Source organism: Mustela nigripes, chromosome X (assembly GCF_022355385.1).
Source record: "Mustela nigripes isolate SB6536 chromosome X, MUSNIG.SB6536, whole genome shotgun sequence".
Classification (NCBI taxonomy): Eukaryota; Metazoa; Chordata; class Mammalia; order Carnivora; family Mustelidae; genus Mustela; species Mustela nigripes.
Window position 1 is genome coordinate 45988042 of NC_081575.1, and position 26614 is coordinate 46014655.

At 39.5% G+C, this 26614-nt stretch overlaps 2 protein-coding genes across 3 annotated transcripts in view; one reads left to right on the forward strand and one right to left on the reverse strand.

Annotated features, from left to right (window-relative positions):
* The window catches only part of NOX1 (NADPH oxidase 1), a 28778-nt gene extending 25497 nt beyond the window's left edge, over positions 1–3281 (forward strand). Inside the window, exon 13 of the mRNA XM_059384699.1 lies at positions 1–3281. Within this exon, the coding sequence (XP_059240682.1) occupies positions 1–127 (127 nt within the window). The 3' untranslated portion in view covers positions 128–3281.
* Positions 3089–26609, reverse strand: CSTF2 (cleavage stimulation factor subunit 2). 2 transcript variants are annotated; one of them, XM_059384697.1, is made up of 15 exons: positions 26500–26609; positions 25128–25206; positions 24416–24585; positions 23567–23703; positions 22976–23095; positions 22731–22868; positions 21080–21203; positions 16391–16453; positions 14009–14068; positions 13224–13365; positions 12246–12421; positions 11370–11677; positions 7788–7898; positions 6742–6867; positions 3089–3299 (listed from the first exon to the last, which is right to left on the reverse strand). In XM_059384697.1, the coding sequence occupies exons 1-14, from the start codon at positions 26555–26557 to the stop codon at positions 6745–6747; spliced, it is 1809 nt and encodes a 602-aa protein (XP_059240680.1). In that variant the 5' UTR covers positions 26558–26609; the 3' UTR covers positions 3089–3299; positions 6742–6744. The 2 variants fall into 2 exon arrangements, with proteins under 2 accessions (XP_059240680.1, XP_059240681.1); XM_059384698.1 differs by lacking the exon at positions 14009–14068.
* Positions 26610–26614: the final 5 nt, after the last annotated feature.

The following is a 26614-nucleotide window of genomic DNA, read 5'->3' on the forward strand; positions in this document are numbered from 1 at the left end:
GTCTGTGGTGGGAGTCTTCCTATGTGGTCCTCAGACTCTGGCAAAGAGTCTGAGCAAACGCTGTCACCAATACTCCAGCCTGGATCCCAGGAAGGTTCAATTCTACTTCAACAAAGAAAACTTCTGAACTATAGGAACAAGGGTGCTAATCTGCATTTAGTCTCTCCCCTGAATCTCCAACAAGTTACTTGGTCTGATCAGGTTTGGGCACAGCCATTTAAAGGATGGTAACATGCCTCTCAGGCTCTGACTCCCTGGCATCTCTTTTTTGATTGGATTCAACTTGGATGTCACTGATTTTTATGAGGTCATGCTAATGGCAAAGGCCATGGATCCTTTCTTGGGGAAAGAACTATATAAATCTTTCTGGAACGCCATGAGTGGAACAAGGCCTGAGAGCAGTGGTGGTTGACAGCTACACAACTTGATCCCAGGTGATACCGTTGATTCCAGGTGTTGCCTTTGGTCATATTTTCCCCTCCCTTTCACCTCCAAAGAAGATTTGTAATTAGGGTGATTTTTTTTTTAATAAAAAATTTATTGAATAATTAATGACAAAACATAATAATAAGCATAAATAATAAAACAACATAAAATCACCAAGAACCCCATCCCTATATAACACTATGTATATTCTTACTGTTATTTTAAACATGGTCTTATCCAGTGTGAATAGCAATTTCTGCTTTACTTATTTTTACTTGTCAAGAAATGAAGGATTTTTTTCTTTGCTTAATGAGTGAAAATTTTATTACTTAATCTAGGCTCTCCATTTGGGAAAGAAAATCCTGGAACTCTGCTAATTTTAGGTAAAATTATATTATAATTAAAAGTCAGATAATTGTCATTAGCTTACATTGTTCTGTTGGAAATAATTGCAAAAACTTGAACTCCGTCTTAAGATGACTTAGTCAACAGGGGCTCTTTATCATCGTTTTTACTAAGGGGGTTTATGAATTTCATTTCTCAAAAAGATAAATTTAAAACTTTGATGCCATTTTTCGGGCTCTTCCCTATTTATTAAGGAATCATTCACTTAATGACATAAGCAAGATGTCTTTTTCTCCTATCAAAATGCTTTTTTTCCTCCATCCACCTGGCTCTGGGATGTTAGCAGTCACAGTGATCAGTAGAAGTAAAGACTGGGGGGCCCTGAAGAGAGAGGAAAAAACCCATACTTCACTGTGCCCCAAAACAAGTCAACTCATTAGATTTGTAAGAATGTTTTTACTAAATAAGCATTATAGCACCTATTTCTCTACCATTAAGTGACCAAAAATGAATAGACAGTTGTTTCTAATGACCCAAAAACCTATATGACTTGAAGGATTAGTAAGATCCATTTTCAGTAACTAGTCTGAACAAAACAAAGGTGTCAGGAACTCATGGTAGCTAGTCGTTTCATTTATTAATTGGACATCAGGAAAAAATAGTAATGGATTATTTCTGTAGGAACAGATTGGAATATCCCAGCTGTTGCCGATTTCCTGGATTTCAATGATCTAAACAAAATTTAATAAGGCTTTAGGAAAATGCACAATGGAACCTGGATGACGTGGTTCCTCTTAGATAATTGCTGACCATAGAATTTGATCTTCACTGTTTTGATTTGGAATCTTAGTGTTCCCTGAAACTTACATAATGAGTTCCTAATGAGAAAGGCTTCACTCTGTTTCACTGTCTACCTATATTGATACTTCAAGAGAAGACTGCTGCTAAAAATCAACTATTAAGGCCTAGAATATTCATGGAAGTAGGTAGAAAAGGTATTGATAATAAATCCTAGGTATAATGAACATCCAAGCCTCAACTGGGGATGATTAGAATACCCAGAAAGCTCCTCAGCGATTTTGAGCACGTTTGTCTTCCTAGGTTATAATATGAAGTAGCTTATTTAGTAAATTTTTGTCATAGTAAATGTTTACATATCAGAATAGAAAATCCCTCAATTTCAAAGTCTCTCATAAAGTTGATTATCATTGCATTCTTTTGCTTGACATGTAAGCAATATGCTATTACATTCTCTAAGCCTATGGAAGGCTTTTAATTCACTTGACTGTAATCCTCACCCAGAGGGTAGGATTCTGAGAATATAAATAGGCTCAAATAATAGTTCCAGTGGAACTTTACTAATTATTAAGGCATCTCTTAACCTCTTGAGGTTGGCCTGATGAGAGAGAAATCATGTTCCTCCTAAATGCCACTATGAGAGAGAGAATACTAGGCAGGAAGAGCCACAGGTTAGAGTGAGTGGCACTAATTACTGTCACATGTATCTGCAAGGAAGCAGGCAGGGGCAGGCCTAATGGGCAATCTGACTGCTTGTGATCTACATTTGGTCCTCTTAAAATAAATGAGAAGAATGTAGAAGTTTTAGGGTTTTCTATGTTTTAATTTCCCAGAATAAGTTTGGTTATGGGGGAAGGCTGTAAGTTCATGATTATCTAGAAGGCAGAGTGAAATGTATATTGTTCTTTGATTTTTATTTAGTTTTCACTTCATCTTGAACATGTGAAAAATTAGTGGCTTCTTTAACTTTTAAGGTTGACTACTGAGACCGAAAAATTTTAGGACAGACAGGTAAATGTTAACAGTCTCCTGTGTTGCTGACACCCTCCAACCAGTGCCAATTCAACATTCTTGTCTTAGCTCTTAATGGTGCATGTGAATAAACCTGTTATTGATAAAAAAAATGCATTTTGATCATTGCATTTTTCTAAACTAAATACACTGCTCTGCTAGGCTCTTTACTTTGTTGGCCTTTTGACCATTTTATAGCTCTAAGCAGGGCCCATTTTCTCCCAGTAAACTCAGAAGTTCTAGCAAGTTCTCATAGGGCAAATCTTATTATTCCTGCTGGAAGCAAACAAAGCAAAAACTAAGTTCCAGAAAACACTGCTTCTGAGAAATTCTCAAATATCACCAAGAAGAATAAGTGGTTAACTCAAAGGAAAAACAGAACTATGGCAATATAACATTAAAGTACAATACTGCGGTAAGGGTTGAAAACACATCTAAGGTTTCAACCTTGGTGTTCAGCTTTTTAAAAGCAAAAAGGTCGTGTATATCAATTTGCAGTATACTAAAATTGTGTTCAAAGTTTATTTCAAGTCACAGAAAATATACAAACTAAGACAACAGAATAAACTGATTTTGTTCTGAGAGAAGGTGATGGGAATCCTCCACCTGGCACCAATTTGGGTCATTCACGGGTTAGGATGCAGAAGTCATCTTTTTGCAACATTTCAACAAAGTTATGGAATTGATTTCCCGATTTGTTGCCAGGTATTTTTGAAAACCTGTAAGGAAAAGTTGGGAGAAAGCCATTAGAAATGGAGACAAAGTTCTCTTTCCCAAACATCAGGGAAAAAACAATTTAAAATTGGGAGGGAGGCTATGCAAACGAACCAATCACCAGGGAGAGATTCCTAAGGTGTCTGCCTCCAGGATCCCCAAAGGGATCACCTGTTACAGCAGAGTTTCTCAACCTCAGCACTACTGACATTTGGAGACAAGTAACTCTTTATTATGCGCACAGGGGTGGGGGGAGATATCCTATGATTATAGGATGTTTAAAAGCATCTCTGGTCTCTCTACCTGCTGAATGCCAATAGTATACCATACCACCTAAAGTTGTGACAATGAAAAATATCTCCAGACATTTCCAAATGTCCTACAGGGAGCAAAACTGCCTCTGGTTGAGAACCATTGATCTGACAGAATAGAAGCCTGTCAGAAGTGACAGCAGAAATGAATCACAACTAGCAAGGTATAGCATGGACAGAGAGCCAACATTTTGGCCATATTATGCACAAGTAACAACAAATACACATTAAAACCTTGGCCACATAAAACGGTATAGACCTACAAGCACACAGCTCATCTTTCTCTCTCTAACACATGCACACACATGAATGTAGGTTTAAAGAATGGTGAAAACAGGAAAAGGTCTGTAATCTAGTTAACAGTAATGTATCAATGTCAGTTTCTTGGTTTTGTACTACAGATCAAAAAGGTATTACGTAACAGCTTCTCAAGATGTTATCTCTGGGGGAAGTTGGGGGAAAGGTACCTGAGGCTCTTTGTACTATTTTCCCAACCTTCTGTGAATTTATAATTATTTCAAAATAAAATATAAAATAAACAAAAACCTTTGCCCTGTGGTTTATGTGAAAGGCTTTGAATTATCTTACAAGCTAGAATATACAACAAAAGAACTTTCAGAAACATCTCTCTCTTCACTATCTAGAAATAGTAATTTCCTCATATTGTAGGGAATGTCTTCTCTGACATAAACAAATTAGAAAAAGTAAAAGAGGGGAGTAGTTTTTCATCTATTGCTCTGACTATAACAGTCTATTCTTCTACTAAAAAAAATGTCTTTGGGTAACTGGACTAAAAAGATAAAGTATTGGTCATACCAAAAGTCTGGCTAGCTATCCATCTATGACAGCTTCTCATTATAGTCCAATCATTTAAAGTCTAAATACAGGGATGTCTTGGTGGCTCAGTTGGTTAATCTATCTTTGGCTCAGGTCATGATCTCAGGGTCCTAGGATTGAGCCCTGTGTCGGGCTCTCTGCTCGGCAGGAGCCTGCTTCTCCCCCTCCCTCTGGCTGCAGCTCCACCTGCTTGTGCGTGCTCGCTCTCTCTCTAATAAATAAAATTAAAAAATTATTAAAAAAACAAAGTCTATGAGGAATTTGAGAGGCAGTGTGGGGGACTTGGGGGTAGGGAAGGAAAAAATGAAATGAGATGGGATTGGGAGGGAGACAAACCATGAGATTCTTAATCTCACAAAACAAACTGAGGGTTGCCGGGGGGAGGGAGGTATGGAGAGGGTGGTTGCATTATGGACATTGGGGAGGGTATGTGCTATGGTGAGTGCTGTGAAGTGTGTAAACCTGGCGATTCACAGACCTGTACCCCTGGGGCTAATAATACATTATATGTTAATAAAATAAATAAATAAACCCGAGCAACTACCAAAAAAAAAAGTCTAAATACAGAAATGAAGCATGTTTCCAGTTTGGATGTTTTAATGACTTTGCAAATATGGATTAAAACACAATATATTTTGTAAAGACTTCTAATTAGTACAAATGAGCTCACTATTATCTGATATTAGATGGATGGGAATTATAACACAGATGGGGTAACAAGTAAAAATTCAAAAGGTAATATTCCAGCTGATATTGGGACAATGTAAATTTTAAGTTGTTTTTAGAAAACAGTATTATTGGGGTGCCTGGCTGGCTCAGTTGGTAGTGTATATGACTCTTGATCTCACCATTGTAAATTTGAGCCCCAAGCTGGGTGGAGATTACTTGAAACTAAAGAAATCTTTAAGGAAAAATGAAAACACTTATTTATTTATTTATTTGAAAAAAAATTTTATTTATTTATTTGACAGACGGAGATCACAAGTAGGTAGAGAAACAGGCAGAGAGAGAGAGGAGGAAGCAGGCTTCCTGCTGAGCAGAGAGCCCGATGTGGGGCTTGATCCCGGGACCCTGGGATCATGACCTGAGCTGAAGGCAGAGGCTTTAACCCACTGAGCCACCCAGGCGCCCCAATTATTTATTTTTTAAAGATTATTTGAGAGAGAGAGCACGCACGCACATGCCAGAGAGTGCACACAAGCAGCAGGAGTGGCAGAGGCCGAGGGAGAAGCAGACTCCCTGTGGAGCAGGGAGCCCAATGCAGGGCTCGATCCCAGGACCCTGAGATCATGACCTGAGCTGAAGGTGGACACTTAACCCACTGAGCCACCCAGATGCCCCAAGAAAAAATTATTTATGAAATACAAGATGTTGGGGAAAATGGTTTTTATTTATTTAATTTTAAAGATTTTAAAAAGATTTTAAAAGAGCTACAGCTCTTTTTTTAAATTTTATTTATTTATTTGACAGACAGAGATCACAAGTAGGCAGAGAAGCAGGCAGAGAGAGAGGGGGAAGCAGGCTCCCTGCTGAGCAGAAAGCTGGATGCGGGGCTCGATCCCAGGACCCTGGGATCAGGACCTGAGCCGAAGGCAACGGCTTTAACCCACTGAGCCACCCAGGTGCCCCAGGAAAATGGTTTTTAAAAGAAAGGCCAATACACGGAATCAGATGGTTCCATGATTACGATCCATTTTATCTGACAGGTAAGAAAGAAAAAGAAAGGGCAGCAGTGTATGGCAACCTCTAAAATGTAAAGGGACTGGTGGTGATAGTGGATGGTCACAACCCTGAAATATGTGCTCTAACAATTTAACATCAAAAGAGTCAATATTAAATAAATACTGGAAACCAAAATATTTATATATTTTATTGAAATGCTTTGTATTTTCACCATTTTGATGGGACAGTTGGAATAAAATAACACCACTGATCCTAACACACCAAACCACATTTAGAGGTTGTCCTGGGAAGAAGATTAAGGAAGCAGAGCTTTCTACTCCGATCTTTCTCCATTTCTGTATTTGATTAAATTCGTAAAAATGATGTTACTTTTGCCATTAGGAAAGAAAGGTTAAAAAAGTTTACAACCAACTCAACAACTGAACAGATACCCTGTTGTCTTTCCCATCCTGACAGAAGCTGACCTAATGAAGGGTGAAGAGTTTAGCCAAGAGGAGTGTGGGCCTCGGACAGTCTTCACAGATCAGCTGAGAGGGGCATGGGTTAAGGCTGAAAGTATCTAATACCCCAAATGCACAAGGAAATCATCCAACTTAGGCGGGTTAAGTCTGCTCACCTTTCAAGGTGCTCCAGTGGATTTCTGTATTTGTTCCTTTAAGATCAGGATACTCTGCCTCTGCTCCGGAGGCAGCATGGCAATCTGGTCCGCAGTCAGCTGAAGGACCTGCATGATCAAAGCAGCCTGTGAAGAGAAGAAAAAAAAGGGGAATGAGTTTTAATGATGGCACCTAAGAAACCACCACCAGCTTCCGTCCAAAAAGAAAGGATACTTCAAAGAGAGAATACTATAGGCAAAAAAACCCCACCCCAAATCAAATCAAACTCAAACCAGCTGGCAAGAAAAGGCACAATGAAAAGCTCAAGTACAATAATACTGAGGATTAGGAGACTCAAATCAGTCAGACGCCTGCACAAACCCAAAGTTCTTACAGACTAACATGCTATCTGTGAACCTTGGAAGTCTTCAGTTTTTAATCCTGTTTTAAAGATTTTTAAAATTTTATTTATTTGAGAGAGACAGAGCATGCGCAAGAGCGTGAGTGGGTGGAGGAGGGCAGAGGCAGAGGGTGAAGCAGACTCTACGCTGAGCAGGGAGCCCGAAGCTGATGCGGGGCTAGATCCCAGCAGGACCCTGCAATCATGACCTGAGCTGAAGAAAGATACTTAACCACTTAACGGATGGAGCCACCCAGGCACCCCTTTTAAAAATCTCTTTTTCAAAAGTTTTAGTCCTCCCATCAGATATGAGCTCCCCACGATGGTCAAATATATAAACAGATGTACTCATGGGGAATCTGCTATGTTTTTAGGTATAAAGCAGAAAGGGGAGAGGGAAAAAAGGAAATCAGATTTTCAGGTCAATCTGGTCTGCAAAAAACAACCGTTATCACCTGATGAGTCTGAAATGTAACATAAGCTGCCATTTATATACATCCATTCAAGAATTTTAAGACCAGGCCCACAGATTTTCAGATAACAAGATTATAAAAAGTTGTAAGAGTAAACATCAGTTCCAAAGGAACTCCAAAGACACAGGACCTCCACATCATAACTGAAAAGAGGAATCCAGAAGATGTGTGTCTATGGAGACAGACAGCTTACCTTCTCATGGTCCTGTGGGGTAACTTGGTTCTGGCCAGGACTAAAGCCCCCAGGCTGACCTCCACCCTGAATGCTTGCTCCTTGCATGCCTGCTCCCTGCATGACTGGGACCTATGTGCACAAAAAGAGAGGAGAGAGTTTTCAGAACTTCTCATATAGTATTCAGAATCCAATAGCAGCAATGTGAAAGATATGGTTTGATTATGGATAGGAGTTTTTTTAAAAAAAGCAAATTAATGACTCTGAAGATCACTTTCTACCATCAGCAATGGCAGAAGACAGGGTTTAGCAAGAGATCAACTTGGGAGTTAGACACATTTGCTTATAGTAGCTCTAGCATCATCAACAAATATCATATAGCTCAATCAGGTACCATCAAATCAAAGAAAATCCAGCTGCATGAGCAGAGAGAAAACTGAGAGCATCCTAGAAACTAGTGCTCAGTGGAAACAGCAATGAAAGCCAGCAGATTCTAGAGATAATGTATGCTGGTCCACTGGGGAAGCGACATTCACAGAGATACTGCCTACCTCTAGTTCAATCAGACATAGGCAGTTCATCCCAAAGAGCCCTATCCCCCAAGTAAGGCAGAGATGATCATAATGGCAGTGGCAGAAGGAGAGGGGAAGGCCTCTGGGGAAAAGAATGCTATTAGCCCAACATTTGCTTTTTATACCTTCCCAGAGAAAATATGCAGCAGATGCTTTCTGCTAAATACAGAGCAAGAAATAGGACTGACCCAAGTTAAAAGAACAAAATGCAGTTATATCATACTTATTTATGATCTTTGGGAGTTTGATCTTGGGGAAGACTATCATAATCCAAAGAAAAGGCCTCAGAGCACCGAGAATAACTGTTAAAGGTCCTTATATTGTTATGTTCACACTCAGGCATTCACCCAGAGTTTAGGTACTATTATGAAACACAAATTGTGAACAAGCTTAGTTACCTGCTTCCCCAGCTGATCAGAAGCAGCTAAGCACAAAAAGAAATGTGGATACATTGTTAAGAGCAGATGCCATGACAGCAATGTGAATAGCTAGGCGACAGCCTGATAGTGAAGGAGATTGGAAACCACACAGGAGATAACTACACTTTCTATTATACCACATATAATAGGCGCATTCAATGATGACCCTGAGTAATCAAAAATGGTAAAAAATCATTTTTCATTATCTTGTTTAAAAAGGGAAGAAAGCACAGTACACTTTATTATCACTTTCTGTTCTTTATCAGTACTGAAACCAGAGACCAGTCTGAACCTTAATGTTGTGTTACAGATCTGGAACATTAGGAAAATAATAAGTTTGAAGCTTCACAGTTAATACTAATTTAAAGTATTATATTATGAGCTAAACATTCAATAATGGCCATTTAAAATTTCCAGGAATGCCTGCTCTAGGCAGACAAGTCACAATATAGGTGACCACACAGCCACGGTTTGCCCAAGATAGTCCCAGTTTATGCTTTTGCCCCAGAGTAACTATTTAATAGCACTCTCACTTGCAAACATGTCCCTGTTTGGATAAGTCACATAATCACCCAGGTAATGATAAGCCTTTTATTTATTTATTTTTATTTTAAAGACTTTATTTATTTATTTGACAGGGAGAGACACAGCAAGAGAGGGAACATGAACAGGGGGTATGGGAGAGGGAAAGCAGGCTTCCTGCTGAGCAGGGAGCCTAATGCAGGGCTCGATCCTAGGATTCTGGGATTATGATGTGAGCCAAAGGCGGACGCTTAACGACTAAGCCACCCAGGTGCCCCATAATAAGCCTTTTAACTAACAAGTTTCCAACTAGGTATACTGGGATTAATTTTTAAAAATCTGATTTAAAATTATAAATTAGGGATATACTATAAAGTTAAAAACAAACACGGCACAGAACAGTGAAAGAAAGGAAATATAGATGCATTTTTTTCTTATATTCTTCTTTGTTAGAAAGATCCATCAAAAATTGAATAAAAGCTATGATCTATAGGGGATGGGATCAGAAGGGAGACAGATACAGGGGAAGAAGCAGGGTTCCCACTGTCTATCTCCTACATATGAGTGAACATATTAATTTAAACAATATAAAAAAGATTTGAAGATAAAATTTTTATTTTTTTCACTCAAATCTAATACGCTTTATACAATCTATGAAGGAAAACTATATAAACCTAATATTACAGAGTAACAAGTTCAAGCACTAGCAGAGACAAAAAAGCAAGACATTATCCAGAAATGGTCTTCCAACCTTTATTTTCAAAGTCTTTCTCCACAAAACTATTGATAGAATTATATAACGACATCATGTAGTTATTTGTTGTCAGTCTCTCCAGTTAGAATGCAAGCTCCATGGGGGCGGGGACTTTGTTTTTTTCACACTGCAATATCTATAGTACCTAGAGCTCTCTTTGGTACACAGTAGGTGCTCAATAAATATTTGCTGACTGACTAAATAAATGAATAAAAACTGTTTCTATTTTAAGGCTACTGATCCTAGAGGGCAGAATAAACATCAAGGCCCCCAGACACATTTTTAAAAAAGCACAATTTGAAAAAAAAGAGAATAGTTTTCCTTTACACAGCAGAAAACAACATATTTGTATTTCCTATTAAAGAAGGGGAAGCAGATACACATATACACATACATGATGTGCAGATAACAGGACTGAATGGTACACTGAAAAAAACAGTGGGTTCTATTCCTTGCTCTGCCACTTTTCAGTTGTATGAATTTGGACAAGTCACCTGAATTCTTGGATCTCAGTTTCCGAACCTATAAAATGAGAGAACTGGATGACTAATGTGTTCCATTCCAGTGACACTCTCCCTCTCACGCATACACACACACACACAAATGAGAGCAAGACACATAAACATATGGAAGAGGGAAGAGAGATAGAAGTAGTACATAGAGGAAGGAGGAGCAAGAGGGAGACGAAGGTGCCAGCACATACAAATTCAGGGAAGAGACACACATACCATCTCCCCACAAACATTTGTGTGTGAAGAGGGAGGAGATGACAACACAGAGATGATTACAGATTGACATATACACGTAGCTGGAGAGAGCCAAATAAGGAGAAAGAAAAGATAAGAATTCAGTTGCACAGGTTTTAAGGTGAACGTTAGTAAAAGCTGCCTTTCATGTTCCTTTCATGTTCCACCGTTAACTTAGGCTACATGATGAAAGTAAATTAAAATAGGTTTCTGCAAATCTAAGATTATTGAAATGACTGCTAATAGTTCTTCATATGCTCTAAAGCAGTTCCTACGGTTGTACATTAGAATCACTTGGGGGAGGTTTTCAAATTATCCATGCCTAGATTCTAGTGATACACATTGCCTCCTAAATCTGCAGGGGCTCTGCTTTAAATGGAACAACTCCTTAAATTGTGGGATAAGATTGCTACAATCCTGGCGGCCAGAAAATAACCATCTTAAGGGACAAACAAGAAAAAGGGAGATCTTCCTGTTCTAACAAGCTGAGAAATAGCCCAAATCAGAAAGCACTCACAGTCAGGCTCAATGGCCAATTCCTGAATAGATCAAGATTTCAAGTAGAAGCAAGAAGTGAGTATTGCACATACCTGTCTGGATCCCTGGGGGCCAACTGCCCCCATGTTAATTGGACTGGGACCCTGGATTCCAGTAGGCATAGGGCCTCTAGGGCCAGGGACCGGGCCCCTTGCATCCATACTTCTGGCCTCTATCCCTCTGACTTCCATCGCGCGGGCCTCCATCGCGCGGGCCTCCATCGCACGGGCCTCCATTGCGCGGGCCTCCATTGCACGGGCTTCCATTGCTCGGGCCTCCAATCCTCTGGCATCTAATCCTCTAGCCTCCATGGCTCGTGCCTCCATTCCTCGTGTGTCTATGCCTCGGGGATCTCTTCCGCCTGTAAAGAAAGTTGTAAGAAAACCATTGTGTAGCTGCTCATCTTCACAGCGAAAAGAACCAAAGATCGAAGAAAGAAATCTATTCCCTCAGTCACATCTCCCCCCAACTACAGGTGACCCTTGAACAAGATGAGGATTGGAGTACTCCCCCAAAACCTAACTACTCACAGCCTACTGCTGATTGGAAGCCTCACCAATAATAAAACAGTTGATGGACACCTGTTTTGTATGTTGTATGTATTATGTTCTGCATTCTAATAACAAAGTAAGCTAGAAAAAAGAGAATGTTAAGGAAGAGAAAATACATTTAGTACTGCACTATGTTTATAACAAATAATCAATGTCTAAGTGAACCTATGCAGTTCAAATGTATTGTTCAAGGATCAACTGTAAACAAGACTGCTTTTGCTTTCTCCTTCCCAGTCTTACAGGTTTGCAGATAAACCTTAAAAATGTTTGCCAACCCCACTGCCCCAGCCTTCTTTATCCCAGATTAGAACCTAAGACAGCTGGGTTTATTATCAGGCCACAACTACCAGGCGGCCTTGTGACATGGTCTCCCCTTACCTCTGCCATCCAAGGGTGGACCCCTCTGATCTAGCATGGGTCCTCTTGGCTCTGCCATTAGAGGTCTGGGCTCAGCTAATGGCCCTCCCCTCATCTCATGTGGGGGTGGGCCACGGCTGTCATGGCCAGGGACATGGTGCATGGGTGGACCCTGGTGAGGTGGTCCCAGGTAACCTCTAGAGATGGAGAAAAATGTAATATTTTAAAACAGACCAAAACAATAAAAGAAATGCCAAGCAGAAGATCAGTAAGTTAAAAAAAAAAAAAAAAGAACCGATGCAAACATCAGTCTATAAATGCTAAGAGAATGAACTGAGTAGGCAAAAAAAAAAAAAGCTATGGAGATACAAATCCATGTATTCAAGAATTTCATATTTGCTCAGGGCACTCATAATTAAGGAGAAGATAACAAATATTCCATTGTATAGAACGAGTATGTAGTACAGCGCTTAAGAATGTGGGTTACTGCATGGGTTCAAATCTAGGCTTTATCACTTATTAGCTGTGTGATCTTGGGCACATTTACTTCTCTATGCCTCGGTTTCTTCATCTATAAAACAGGACCGATATTAGTGTCACTCTCACAGGGCTGTTGTGTGGATTTAATGAGATGAGCTAAGTAAAGTACTCACAGCAGAGTCAGAGGCATAATCCCCATTCCTATCAGTCATCATCATCTTATTGCTGCTACTGTTGATACTGCCACAACTGGTAAGCAATATAAGTTTTTCCTGTTTAGATATGTGCTAGAATTTCCAGTTTCTAAAGATAACTTGGGTAACCATGGTTCGTTCATTCAAAATGACAAACTCAACAGATACAGTTCTGTCCAAGGAGAAGTGCTTCCTTAGTCTTAGATAGTGGCCATGAATATTTATTTATCTGCTGAAGTAGGCAAAGAGGTACAGAAAGATGGTGTTCTCAGACCAAGGGAAAATTTGGATTCCCCCAGTCTTTTCCTTCTTTGTTAATGCTCACCTAGGCTCTACCTCTCCAGTTACAGAAAGTAAAGTGCCTCCACGCGGGTCATTTGGGGCGTCTCCTAATAGACCTCGAGGAGTTGGGACGTTGGCAGGCAAGGGCCCACGCTGCATAGCGGCTCTGGGGTCCTGCATCGGCACTGACAGGGAAACAAACAGGAAGTTACTGTTGTGAAGGACACATCAGGAAACAAGAAATGACTCTATATACCACTGACAACATAATTCAGACACCTGAGAGTGGGTGAAACCTCACCACAGCAGACTCCTCTTGCAGCTCAAGAACAGAAGCAGGGTGTAGGCAGCATCTGTGCCATGTCAGAGGTATGGATGGAATTATATAACGAACAAAGTGGGGAGCAACCTGCCGAGGACTAGCACTGCAACCTGAAGAACCTTATGTTCCTGATTTTCCTTAAAATCAATCTTAGTTCAAGGACCAGAGTCACAAAAGAGAGGTAGGGTCTTGGCATATGGGAACACTGCCATGGCTCTGCAAGAACCTGCTGTCTCCTTACAGACTGCTATTCCATCCAAGCCTCCTGACACCAGTAGGGAGGGAGTACAGCCTCGGACAGATGCCCATATCCATGTTCTCTGCCCTGTGTGAAGAGGTCAATCTTAGGCTTGTGGCCCCAACAGGAAAAAAATTTAAAAACAAAAGCCCAAAACACTACCCTTCTGGGTTCCGAACGTGAGGATGACTGCCAAGCAGCCCTTGTCCTCTCAACGTCCCACCCTGAACACCACAAGCAAAAGGAAACCCGTAGATACAATGGGTACCTTGAACTCGCTCAATTGATGTAGGCCCGGCGGGTCCCACGGGCGAGTGCTGTAGGGTTCCTAGGTGAGCAGTAAGTTCAAAAGGAGAAAGAGCAGACACTTAAATAGCTTGCACGCACACAAGCATGCACACACCCACACCCACACACAGAATCATACACATATAGACGTTCGAGATTTACACACGTAAGTTAAAAAGCCAAGAGTGCTACAAAGTCTTCCTAAACCATAGTAGCTTCTTTGGGATCTGAAACTGTTCTGCTATAATGAGACTGCCTCCTAAAGTGAAACAGGTGGGCCACTGATTTTATTCAGCCACTTTGAATTTCCACCTCTGCTACTACGAGTCCATCTAAATTTCCTTATACTGTTACAAGAAAGAAGGCAGTTCTGAATCTCTAGTTAGGCAAAGAACACAGACATATTTTCATAAGCAAAACATGAAAGACACTGTACTGAATCTGGAAGGCAAGATTTATTCTGAAAAGGTCCCTCACAGAAGCGGACTGTTTTTGCTGTAGTTTATTGCACAAAAATCTCTGTGGGAAATGCAGTGAATGATCTTTAGACAAATAAAGAGAACATCACTCCTCAAAAAATATTCTGCCACTGTGAGTCTCTGATGATAAGCAAACACCATGACAACAGCAGACAAAGACTAATGAGATGAAAAGACAGCTAACACTACAGAGAGGTGGCAGAAGGAAAGAAGTATCTTCTTAAACTAATCTCCCTGTCTCCTTTTACCATTACAAATGTGCATAAGAAGCATGGATTCCAGGAAAAGAAAGAAAACTGGGTACAAGTGGGAAGATTTTTGCTTCCTCTGCTGAGTACTGAACAAAAACTATAAAAGAACACTCATCTCCTTTATCTCTTTGAGAAGACACAGCTGATATACCTTCAAAACTCTAGTTATTTCCCTTTGCTAACTTTGGACCCAGAGAGGTGATAAGAACTACAGCAGGAGAGAAGAGGTCTTTTGGAAATACATATTAAACAGCTCAAGTTTGATTGACCGATGGCTTGGGAAGAAGAAAAATATGACTGGAACCCCAATGCCTTCTCCCTAATGCAGCAATACTCTGGGTACACGTACAATCTACTGAGAGTGGTCAAGGGCATTGGGGCACAATAGCACAAAACCACAGGCTACTTAGATGAGGCATTTGGTCAAGAGTTTGTTCCACTGTCAAACATCTGATCAGATGATCCATTCTGTCACTTTAGCACTCAACCTTAGTGAACAAACTGTAGACAAGAAAATATAGTACAGAGGCCTTTATCTTAATATTTTGTTTTTAAAAAATGGGTTTCATTTATAGGCCATGTGCTAAGAAGTAACTTAAGCTTCTCTATGCTGCCCAAAGCTGTTCTTTCTCATCATGATGACAACATGACTGAGAACAGAAGACACTGAAGAGTGTTTGTGGAAGTTAATAGAGGTGGTGAGGATTTTCAGAAAGAGTAAGATTTTAGTCAGAGACTTCAGCACCTTGCTCTGCCACTTACTAGCTGGGAGAGATGAGTGCTCCAAGTCCTGTCCACATTACTCAGCAGTATTTACTTACCATGTGCCCAGGAAGAAATAACTTAAAACTCTGAGCTTCCATCTCTTTACCTGAATACTGAGGTGCTGCCCCCTAACTCACACTGTTGTTGATGAAAATTAAAGTGCCTGGCGTATAGCATGTGCTCAATTTTACTGTTAATTCCTTCTGTTTTCTCACTCTCTCCTAATGTTTTCAACCAGACCACTGCATTTTTCTGTTTCTTCAAACTCTAGCAAAAGAGGAAATAATTTGGAGATTCTGGAGTGGCCATTGTTGTGGCAGCCAGTGTTACAGCCACAGTGTAACATACCCTTACCAAGTAGGCTTCACAGACCTCTGATCCCCTCCCAGTATTCTCTGTGGTTTAGATTAGGCTTCTACATGTTATATGCTCATTATTAAAATTCCTTAATTAGTCAACAGATATCCACAGAGTGAGAGAGGACATGTCAACAGTGTCATTAGATTATTATGAAAAGGTGACATAAATAGAAACAAAAGGTCCATCTGCTTTATTGATTCTTGTAGAGCTGGGCTCTGAGCCACTAGATGGAAAGTCTAGACTAACACTGTGCAACAAAATACTCTGCAATGAGGGAAATATTATCTATCTGCCATATCCAGTATGTGGTGCCATAACCACATGTGCCACTGAGCACTTGCAATGTGGCTAGTGGGAACGAGGAACTGAATTTTAAGTTCTACCTAATTTCAACGAATTTAATATTCAAACAGCCACATATGGTTAGTGGCTGCCATATTAAAACAGTGCAGATATACAACATTTCCAGGTCTAGTCCACATTAACCAGATACTAGTACTTATTTACCTTGGCCTCGATCAATGGACACTGGTCCACTTCCTGGCATTCCAACCTGGGCTTGCATTCCTCCTAGAAGATAAAGAGAAGGAAAGAAAAACACAAATTAGGACACTGGAGAAAAAATTAGGACAGTGGCTGAGTTAACAAATTCCCTTCTGCCTCACAGGCAGAAAACTACAAAAAAAGATCATAACTTGCACTAAACAATGCAGTTATACAGAAGGTAAAGTTTGTTAGTAAACTCTAGGGTTCAGTGATAGAAAAGTGAGTTAAATGAGAATATTTAATCACCCTGGTTACTAAAACCTTGGCAGAAATTCTGTGATATAGAACAATGGCACTTGCCAACATAACTCCTCTCAGAAGAGGCAATATTGTTCCCAAGGTATTTTGTAAATTTGTGGGTTTTTGTTGTGAAAAGATATTTGGGGCATGGCTGGCATTTCATGAGAAGCCAACAGGGATACTAGATGCAATCCAATGTCTGAGATAGTCCTCCATAATCCAGAATTATCTTATCTTGCAAAATTTTCAGATGTCTTGGTGAACATTAGCACAAATGAAAATCTGTTTACATTCATCTGAACTTAGAACCTAAGTCTGCTGTACTTGTAAACAAAAAAGCTCGTTTTCCCTATTTACATCTGTACACATATAAACTGAATTTTCCAGAAATACAATTACTGAGTCAATTACAGGTATTGCATTTTGTTTCATTAAGAACTTTACCAAAAGTTTCCACCACTTGAGAAAATCATAACACTAATGTCAACAGTCCCTCTGGTATATGAGTTGCGAAAACACCATACCTGTATCTGTCTGCATCTGTAGCTTTTACACTGATGGCATAGGAGCAAACATCTGACTGCTACCTTTTGGTTTCTTGTCTAGTTGTGCCTGAACACATGCATATTAAAAATATTCTTTATTATAGGTTAATTTCCTTTTATTTCTCCTTTATATTATGGTAAGGGCATTATATTTTTGGGGGGACTCATGTTAAGTAGGTTATATCTGTGTATTTCATTCCAGGATAGTAAAAAGTCATTATGAAATATGTTATGAAAATGTTATGAAAAGAGCCTGCAGGGTCTAACAGGGTTGAGAACCACTGCTCTACCCTAACCAGTTGGGATAGTATTCTTTGCTATACAAAGAATAATTACGTACCACAAGTCCTTGTCTCATCCTTTCTATATAGCAATAATTCTCTTTTCCTCAAAGGAACTATATATGTTGTATGTAACAAGAAAAGACGAGCTGCTGTTTGCAGTTCATTAATACTTAACTAAAAGCTCAAGTACACATCATATTCTCTCTAAGATTTTATTTATTTATTTGGGAGACAGTGAGCATGTGTGAATGGTGGGGAGGGGCAGAGGGAGAGAGAGAAGCAGACTCCCTGCTGAGCAGGGAAGCCCATGCAGGGCTCATGGGGCTCAATCCCAGGACCCTGAAATCATGACCTGAGCTGAAGGCTGATGCTTAACTGACTGAGCCACCTAGGCGCCCCCACATTATATTCTCTTAGTCCATTTAATATGCCAGGTACCGAAGAGCCATGGATTAAGAACCTGAACCTGTGCCAGCCCCATCCCTACTAAGTAACTGTGATTTTGAACAAGTGATTTGATAAAGTTAACATTTGCCCATGCTTACTCATCTGTAAAGTGAATGAGCTGGTTTAAACCAGTGGTTCTCAGAATGTGCTGCTCAGACCAGAAGTGTCAGTGTCACCAAAAATTGTTAGAACTGCAAATTCCAGGGCCTGACCTCAGACCTGCTGCATTACAAAGTCTGGCGGTGGGGACCAGCATCTGCACTTTAATAAGCTCCTCAGGTGGTCATTCAAGTTTGAGACCTGCTGGTCTACAGAATTTCAAAGGTCTCTTCTAATCACAAACGGTTCTATGATTTATTCAGACAGTTCGCCAAAACAATGTAAAGATTTAGGATCTGAGGAAAGTGGTGGCAGGACATATGGGCATAATTTCTCATATTATACACTATCACACAATGGCACTTTCACTTTCAGCTTCCCAGAAGTGGAACTGGTGGGTAAAAGTGTACATGGATTTTTTTTTTTTTTGTACAGGGATTTTAAATGTGAGACTACTTTCTTAAAAGGCTAAAACATTTCACATTTCCAGTAACAAGTTATGATACCACATCCCCAACTAATAGCTCTCTTTGAAACTTTTGCCAGATTGATGGGTTTAAGTAAAGTGAAATCCCGTAATTTAATTTGTAATTCCATGACTACAAATGCATTTGTCTTTGTTGCCATTTGGATTTGCTCTTCTACGAAACGCCTACTCATTTTCTTTGCCTTCTTTGCTACTAGGCTGTTTCCCTTTCTCACCAATTGTCAATGAGTTTTGTACAGGGTATTTCAAACATCTGACTGATGTTCTAATAACTTCAGAAATAGAAATGCTACAGACTTATAAAAATATCACTTTAAGTTCCTTTCACACCTACTTTCAACTTCTATATTTATTAATTTCCTGTTTTTGGTATCTTGTTTCTTTATATAAAGTATTTTCCTAGTTCTTTTAAAACTAGTACTTAGAATTCCTTTATTCTTTAATAATGCAGGCATTTGAAGGTATTCATTTTAAGCACTGTTTCCCATACTTTTTGTTGCCTTCTGGATAATTTATAAATCTCTCCTTTATTTCCCCTTTAATTCAAGGATTACCTAGTGTTATGTCCCTTATTTTTCCAAGTAAATGTTATTTTCAGTTACATTGTAATTACTTCTAATTTTACTGATTTATAATAAGAAAACATGGCCTGTAAAATCCCTACGTTTTAAACTTGTTTTTATTTTATGCCCAAGTATGTGTTTTTTAACTGTTCCAAGGTTTTTGGGGGCAAAAGTGTATTCTTTAGTCAAAAGACCTAAATCTCCCATAATAAGTCATGCTTACTGGTTCCACTACTTTATTCACTATCTTTTACTTATTTTTTATCTATTAGTACAAAGGTATTCAAAGTGTGGTCCATAGAAATGTTGATCCACACACTGTATGTTAACAATTCATGACACTGTAAGTACAGAAATGGAGAGCACTTAGAAACTTTTACAGCAGTTTGATGTTTCTGTGACATCTCATTGCATGATCAGAGCACCTGTGTCACTGACCAGAATACAGAGGACTTGGGTGTTTTTCAGCTCACATTATGAGCTGCCTATGTCATGGGTTGCATACTTGTCATGTGTAGTAGGGCCACATTTCGACTTGTGATATTTTAAGGTTTTTTTTTTTTTAAAGATTTAATTTATTGGGGCACCTGGGTGGCTCAGTGGGTTAAGCCTCTGCCTTCAGCTCAGGTCATGATTTAAGGGTCCTGGGATCGAGCCCCACATCAGGCTCTGCTCAGCAGGGAGTCTGCTTCCCCCCCACCGCCCCCCACCTGCCTCTCTGCCTACTTGTGATCTCTGTCATATACATAAATAAAATCCTTAAAAAAAGAATTTATTTATTTGAGAGAGAGAGCGCGAGTAAGAGAGAGCATGAGAGGGTAGAAGGTCAGAGGGAGAAGCAGACTCCCCACGGAGCTGGGAGACCGATGCAGGACTCGATCCTGGAACTTGATCCTGGAACTTCAGGATCATGATCTGAGCCGAAGGCAGTCGCTTAACCAACTGAGCCACCAAGGCACCCTTATCTTAAGGTTTTTAAGTTAGGCACCCTTAACTCAAAAATGTATAAAATACAAAATCCATTTCTTTCATTGAAAGATATTTACTCTATAGGTAAATAAAAATCATGAATTTGCTGAAATTTCTTTTAAAATCCCTTCCTCTATTCCTTGTCAACTTAGCTCTGTAGACCAGTTTCTCTACAAAACATAACAATTGCGATTCAACACTGTGTACTGTTGTAGTCAATCTAACCAAGATTAGATAAATTAACAAGAGGCAAGTATGTTGCATAAAAACTTAAAATATTGATATCTATCATGTGTTCATATAGGAGTTTCATATAGGGAACCACTATTTCACTCAGTAACTCTTAGTTATGATTGCTGAATGACAAAGACCAAAAGCATAATAGCAATACTCATTATTAATTTCTACATACTTAATTGTAATCAAAATGTACAGTTTCAAAAATTCTTTTATCCTTTTGTGTTGTTTGGTCTGATTATATTTAATGAAATGCAATTTCATATACATTAAATATAATAAAACAAATGTCACTATGTATTTTGTGTCTTTTTTTTTTAAATGTGCCTTTCAACCCAATCTAAGTCTCTGGCTTTTGGTGGGAAAATTCAGTCCATTTACATTTAGCAGAATAACGACTACATGAAACTTTATTCCTTTCTCCTTACTCTACGTTTATTATTACTTACTTCATAATGTTGTTTTCTTTTCCCTCTATTTTCTGGCTTTGTTGGCTAGTTTCCATTCATTCCATTTCCCCCTTGCTAATTTGGAAGTTTTACCTCACTTTTCCATTTTGTGGTCCTTTTCCCTTCTCTCTGTGTATAAGAGACCAACTATTCCATCCATCTAGGATATGTGCTTTCTAGCTATGTAATTTTATATCAAGATCTCATTACCAAAAAAAAAAAAAAAAAAAAGATCTCATTACCACATAATAATTTGGTGACACTATACCATTTGCTACAACAAAACTTTAGCAAAATACCAAAGTGGTGGAGACTGTAAAGGAAACATACCTCCAGGAGCTAAGGAACCAGGACCAGGCCCTGTTACAGCCGCTGGTATCTGTCCTGGTGCTGGAACTCCAGCCTGCATAGAAGCTTGCATCAGAGGAGGTGCACCATTGACATGCATTCCACCCTGAACAAAAATAAGAAAAATAAAAAAATAAAAAAAATAAAAACGGTATGTATATGCCTTTGGACAATACACATGAGCCTGGTTATATAGAACACAATTAAGATGGACCATGTTCTCTAAAAGCAGACACTGACCCGTCTGACCTGTGTTGTGAGGCCATATGTGGCACCTATGGTTGACTTAAAGTTGTTTACCTCTACCAATCTGAATGGTAAAAATGGTAGATTATTGTTTTCTGTTTACGTTTACCCTGAGGTTGAACACTTTTATTATGAAAAGCTCCAGATATATAAATTGTATAGAAAGGAAAATAATCATGCAGTTTAGGAAATAAATATACTATATGTACTTGAAATCTGCCCTCTGGTCTTCCCTAACTGCATCCTGTTTTCCCTTCTTAAGACAACCACTTAAGAATTTTTACAGACATTTAAAAGTTGTATGTAAATCATTACGTACTAAATATATTTGCAACTCATTCAACATTTTTGGGGGATATGTGCAAAAACAAATATGCCATATTTTGGAAAGTCTTCTACATTCACTCATTTTCACTTCTGTAACTTTTGAGTTATATGTGTTGCACCATGTATCCTAGTTCCTCTTTACTACTATATGGAATTAGGTTTTTGAAAGTCATTCATGGCGACAGGTGTAATTTATTTAACTGCTATAGAGTCTTTCACTGGATAAATATACAACATTTTCCCCATTATTCCACTGATGTACATTTAGGATGTTTTAACCTTTCACAATTACAATGTGGCAATAAACATTCTTGAACATGACCAAGGACTCGTAATCGGCCAGTTGTCTGTCATGTGTGTGGCATATACTTTTTCCCAATTTGAATTTGTCTTGGGGTTTATTTCTATTTCTCTATACAGAAATTTTTCAGTTTTCAAATGTACTAATTTTCTATGGCTTCAGTTTTGTGTCATGCTTGGCAAGCAAGCTTTACTTTTTTCCATTGGTAAGGAGACGTAAAAATGCCAACCTCATACAATTACTCTAAGTCCTAGATGAGATAATGGATGTAGAATAACAAAGTGCCAACCATAGTACCACACATGCACATAAATACCAAAATTAGCCTATATATAAAAGGACAGGGGCGCCTGGGTGGTTCAGTGGGTTAAAGCTTCTGCTTTCGGCTCAGGTCATGATTCCAAGGTCCTGGGATCGAGCCCTGCATTGGGCTCTCTGCTCAGCAGAGCCTGCTCTCCCCGCCACCGGCCCCCGCCTGCCTCTCTGCCTACTTGTGATCTCTGTCTATCAAATAAGTAAGTAAAATCTTAAAAAAAAATAAAAGGACACACATGAAGGATCACTTTGTTTCACAAACTTGGCACCAAATCTACATTCATTCAGATGCCATGTAGTCTGCAAAAATGAAAACTGCTTTTATGCCTGGGAACTGAAATTATCATTTTCAGCTCCTGACTGTTCTTCTTTCAGTATATCTTCCTAACATGAAAATGGCATTCAAAACATGTAAAAGAAACGTTATAGGAGATAAAGCCCTACCAAAGCCTGGGCTTGAGGGGCCTGAGGATTCTGCTGGTTCATTGACACAGTGGATCCTGAGCCAGGCCCAGCACTGTGGACTGGCTGAGGGTTGCCTGCAATCAGTGTTGGGATATTTGTCTGGCGATGCAGAATTTTCTAAAAAATGAAAAGACAAATCTATGAGTTGTCTGTTTAACAAGGCAATCAGGCAGTTCCTACCCCACTCAAGGTGTGCTGTGGTGTTTCCATAAACAAGCACTCACCAGAGCAATCTCTGGATCCACAATTCTCATCACTACCTGTGCTTGTAGCAAAGCATAAGCCAGCTGAGGGTTCTGAAGCAACATGTTCCGTGCTTCCTGGGGACTATTCTGGACACAAAGCTGGGAAGATAAAGAGATTCATCATCAGGTTCAATACTTAGTACTTAGAAATTAATAGTGATTTAGAGCCATTCTCATCTGAGAAATATAATACTCAAGAAGCTTTTTAAGCTATCATCAGTTTTTGTATAGCACACAAAATTTCGGTCATGATAGGCAAGAGAAGGAAGAGGCATTTCAAATACCATAATACCACCATTTAGGAGAAAAGCCACGTTTGATGATCTACATCTGATATCTATGGGCCACAAAAAGCCAGATTGTATAGTTGTGTTTGTGTATAAAAAATGGAAAGCTCTTTGCACAAAATGTAAAATATGCTGTGCACATATGGCATATCGAAGGTGCAAGAGATGGTGGTAAATAGGCACACCTTATATTTGAGTTCAGGGAATCATTTCCATTCACTTGAATAACTCCTCAAAAATTTGATGTGATTAGATTTGTTCTTAACCTAATGCCTCCTCCCACCTTCATTTGTTTCATCAGCTCAAACATCTGCTCTGGTGGAAGACTGGCAACTGCTTTGCTAATGGACTCAGGGGCATCCTCAGGACTGATGGTCTCTCCATAAGGTGACTCAATGACAGGGGCACCAGTGCCAAGGCCTGATTGGGAAGAAAGTACAAAAAGTTAAGGAGGCAAAATTATGAGCTAAATCATTTCAAATATCTAATTTCCAGGGCTGCTTCCTTTCCAGGACCTGTTGTAACTTTAAATTATCTGGAACTGAGAAGTAAGTGAACTGCAAGTCTCTTATTTCTGTATAGGAAAGTGACAGAAAGTATTTTCTGTTCTCAGAAGAAAGCTGGGACTAGGATCACATAGGTAGACAATGTTAACCTAAATTAGGGATGAGGCATAATGATTTCCTTTTGACAAGTCATTAGAATCGAAACAAGAGATAAAGATGCTAATCTTAAAAACAAAATAACAGAAAAAGATGCTAATTAAGAATGGAATTCCTGATCTGGTACCTCATGAAAAAAGCCAGGATGCCTTAGTAATCCCACCAATTACAGATCTGACAAACAGTTATAGCAGCGGTTACATAATGACATAGTTCGTGCAAGTAATGGCTTGGTGAGCCTGAACTCATCTTCAACTGTAAATCAACTCCTTTGTAACTAAAGGACTTCTAAAGTCAACTTTACCTTGTTTCTCAAAGATATATACTTCCCTAATGCAGGAGCCTCAAGGGCATCAAGAAGCTAAGTGGCTAACCATTTTAACAGGTGCTAAAACATATCACAAATGGAAAAATCTTCATTGTTACATCTTTACTAATTCATGTTGCATACAAATCAGGTTTATACTCACTCTTCAGCTCTTCTTTGTTCTTTTCACTGGCAGCATTGTCCACTCGAAGTGCTCTCCCACTGAATTCACGCCCATTCAGGTTTCGCATGGCACTAAGTGCTGTCTCCTGGTCTTGGTATTCACAGAAGCCATAACCCTTTGGCTTTCCTGTCTCCCTATCATATACCAACCTGGAGGAGCAGAACCAAGTATCGGGCACAAATGTTACATATACATAGGGCTCTTGCTAACATGGGCAAGTTCTAATTTGGTCCACTCTAAGACAAATAACTTTATCACTTTGACTATTTCACTGAAATATGATTTAAACATTTTTAAATGAAAAAATGTATCTTTTAGTAAGGGCGCCTGGGTGGCTCAGTTGGTTAAGCGACTGCCTTTGGCTCAGGTCATGATTCTGGAGTCCTGGGATCAAGTCCCACTTCAGGCTACCTGCTCAGCAGAGAGTCTGGTCTCCTTCTCCCTCTGACCCACCGACTCTTATGTTCTCTCTCTTTCATTCTCTCTCTCAAATAAATAAATAAAGTTTAAAAAAATGTACCTTTTAGTAAAAATAAATGTGAATTGTATGGTATGTGAATTTTACTGGAATAAAGCTGTTACGAACAGAAGGATACATGTGAAAAGTCACCAGTAAAAACCTTGCTATTATTGCTAAAGGCCAAATTTGTGATTTTAAAGAAAACCCCAAGTAATCAAAGGAGAATCTCACCTGAAACTAACAACGGGTCCAACCTCAGAAAAGATGTCCTTTAATTGCTCTTCAGTAGCCTCATATGGAATGTTCCCCACTATGGAAGAAAATAGACAACAGATTAAAACTCTGAGTTTGTAACCTATTTCCCCTGTGAGAAAGTAAAATGAATCAGTACTTACATCACTGAAAATGTAACAACTACCTCAAAATAGTGTTCCCACACTGCTAGTTCCATGGTATTTCAGACAACATTTCAATGTTGTCTGCTGACTTTAATTACAAAACAAACTAAGATTAAACATAAAAGGCACAGGCACTTCGAAATATCAGTTCTCAGACTTATCTTACAAGTATTATGATTTTCCTTACCTTCAGTGAAAATAAAATACTTTGGCATTGGTATTTACTTGAAGATCTGCAAGTCTTATTGACTACTGCTAAAAATACCAATGTATTTGATATTTTAAAAACTGGCATATTATTTCTGTATTTCCACACATACATACAAACTCAAAGAATAACCATGAATGTAGTGGAGGATGTTTCAAAATTATTCTGAACTGTTTTGTTATGGCCATTCCAAAAGGTGCTTTAAAATCACCACACTGATTTAAAACAAACAACTTATTTCCAGGCACCTGGGTGGCTAAGTGGGTTAAGCCTCTGCCTTCCGATCAGGTCGGATCAGGTCATCTCAGGGTCCCGGGATCAGGTCCCCCATCGGGCTCTCTGCTCAGCAGGGAGCCTGCTTCCCCCCTCCCCCCTCCCTCTCTGCCTACTTGTGATTTGTCAAATAAATAAATAAAATCTTTAAAAAAATAAAAAAACCTTATTTCATCTGAAAAGATTACTCAGAATGGACCTGATCCTCTTTAAAATTTCTTCGACGAGATCTATTCGTTCATTCATTCATTTACAATCCACTTTAAGACTCCAGGTGGCCACTACCAGTATCGAATCAAAATGTTACAAATAAAAAACAGAGGCTGAAAGTCCTTACGAGAGGGCGGGAAGTGGACACAGGGTTCTATACACTCATCATATAATCTGTATTCTGGGACAGGGAGTGAGCAGTACGGGACAGTTGCCAGGTACCCTCGATTCTAGATAATAATAGAAGCTCATGAAAGGAGAAACGCGTAGAAACTGAACGCTAGTTTAACTTCCTCAGCCACATCATGAAAAGGCTGTGAGACCTCAGGGGAAGGGAGCATCACTTCGCTCGCGAGTCCACTAGAGCGGCCGTTCCACAAGACGGGCAGGTAGAGCTGCAAGCCCGACCCATCACCAGCTCCTGCAGGAATTCATTAGGTGCAGGGGGTATTCCTTGCTGCTCCTTGTCTCTTTCTATCCCTCCCCCACGCTTGGCTCCACGAATTCCTCTTACCGAACACCGAACGCAGAGAACGATCCACCGCAGGGTCTCTCACAGTCAAACCCGCCATCGCTCTCTTCCGGCAGCTTCCGGTGCGCCAGAGCACACTTCCTTACGGCGCCTGAGC

Excerpts from the sequence above, each read along its gene's own strand:
- CSTF2 (XM_059384697.1), bottom strand. The coding sequence starts at position 26,557 with ATGGCGGGTTTGACTGTGAGAGACCCTGCGGTGGATCGTTCTCTGCGT. Across the intron at positions 25,207-26,499 it reads TTCTCTGCGTTCGGTGTTCG|TGGGGAACATTCCATATGAG; the intron begins GTAAGAGGAATT and ends TTTCTTCCATAG. Across the intron at positions 12,422-13,223 it reads ACTGGAGAGGTAGAGCCTAG|AGGTTACCTGGGACCACCTC; the intron begins GTGAGCATTAAC and ends CTCCATCTCTAG.